Genomic DNA, 1,389 nt, shown 5'->3' on the forward strand with positions numbered 1-1,389 from the left:
GGAGGGGGGGTGGAAATTCGATGCCAAGCCAAGGGATAGGGAAGGAGCAGCCATGGATGGAGGGTGGGAATTCGATGCTGACCCAATGGATAGCAAAGGAGCAGCCATGGATGGAGGGTGGGAAGGAGGAGCAGGAGCCCCGCGCTCACCTCTGCAAACTGTGTTCCGGGGCCGTCGTCCACGCCGCTGCCATCGAGGAAGCTGGAGGAGAAGAAGGGAAGGAGAGGAGGTGACGCTTCCAAAGCCACATCCCCTTCCCGGCTGGGATGCAGCTGGAGCTCAGGAACAAGCCCAGTTTAAAACCATGGAATCCTGTAAGGGGTTGAAGGGACCTGGGACAGCTTCCGCGAGAGCTGGTTGCTCCAGCCTGGCCTTGGGCACTGCCAGGGATGGGTCAGCCCCATCCCATTCAACCCATCCCGCTGTCCCACCACCTTCAGCTTCCCAGTATTCCATCCCACTCTTCCCTCTTCCTGTTGGAAGCTGTTCCTCCTCATCCCATCCCTCCATCCCTTCTCACCTCAATGCTCCCCCATTGTGTCTCCGCAGCAGGAAGTCTGAACCCTCCCTAAGACATTCCCTTTGCTTTGGCATTCCCTGTTTCCCGTAGCTTTGGAGAGGTGAAAGGGCTGGAATTACCTGGAATCCTCAGTGACCTCCTCGATGAAGCCAGACTCGCACCGCGGGCACGTGTATTCCTGCCGGGACAGAGGAAGTTGGGATTAGGCACCAAGGGTGGGAATTCAGCTCCTGAAGATCCACTCCAAGAAGCCAAAATTCCTCCTGCCGCCCTGTGCCTGGAAAGCCCAAAAGCAGCCGGAGGAGAAGGATCCTGGTGTTCTCGTGCTTCCTCGCACCAGGAATAAAGCTCCTGGGAAGGGTCTCCTCATGTGGAGACTGAGACCAACCCAACTGAGACCCACCAAACCCCAACTGAGACCCACCAAATCCCATCAAATCCCAACTGAGACCCACCAAACCCCAACTGAGACCTACCAAATCCCATCAAATCCCAACTGAGACCCATCAAATCCCAACTGAGACCCATCAAACCCCAAAAGAGCCCTTCAAAACCCAACTGAGACCCATTGAACCCTAAAAGAGCCCTTCAAAACCCAACAGAGACCCACCAAATCCCAACTGAAACCCACCAAACCCCATCAAAGACTCAATTAAGACCCATCAAACCCCACCAAAAACCCACTAAATCCCAACTGAAACCCACCAAACCCCACCAAAGACCCACCAAACCCAAGGGATCCCCCCCCGAGCGCTGTCCCTGTCCCTCTCTGGGGGTGCAGCAGCAGCAGGTCCATGGGGGCACCCCTGCACCCCAGCCCCAGCACAGCAGGAGACCACGGGCGCCCATTGCTGGGGCAGGAACAAGCC

At 56.9% G+C, this 1,389-nt stretch overlaps 1 protein-coding gene across 1 annotated transcript in view; it reads right to left on the reverse strand.

Moving 5' to 3' along the window:
- RNF115 (ring finger protein 115) overlaps positions 1–698 on the reverse strand; it is a gene marked incomplete at its 5' end in the record, with an annotated part of 5,152 nt that extends 4,454 nt beyond the window's left edge. Inside the window, 2 exons of the mRNA XM_010021044.1 lie at positions 150–201; positions 640–698. Of these exons, the coding sequence (XP_010019346.1) occupies positions 150–201; positions 640–698 (111 nt within the window). The remainder of the gene's footprint in view (positions 1–149; positions 202–639) is intronic.
- Between the last annotated feature and the right edge of the window lie 691 nt (positions 699–1,389).

The sequence above is a fragment of the Nestor notabilis genome, unplaced genomic scaffold, assembly GCF_000696875.1.
Source record: "Nestor notabilis isolate BGI_N333 unplaced genomic scaffold, ASM69687v1 scaffold21398, whole genome shotgun sequence".
NCBI classification, from domain to species: domain Eukaryota; kingdom Metazoa; phylum Chordata; class Aves; order Psittaciformes; family Psittacidae; genus Nestor; species Nestor notabilis.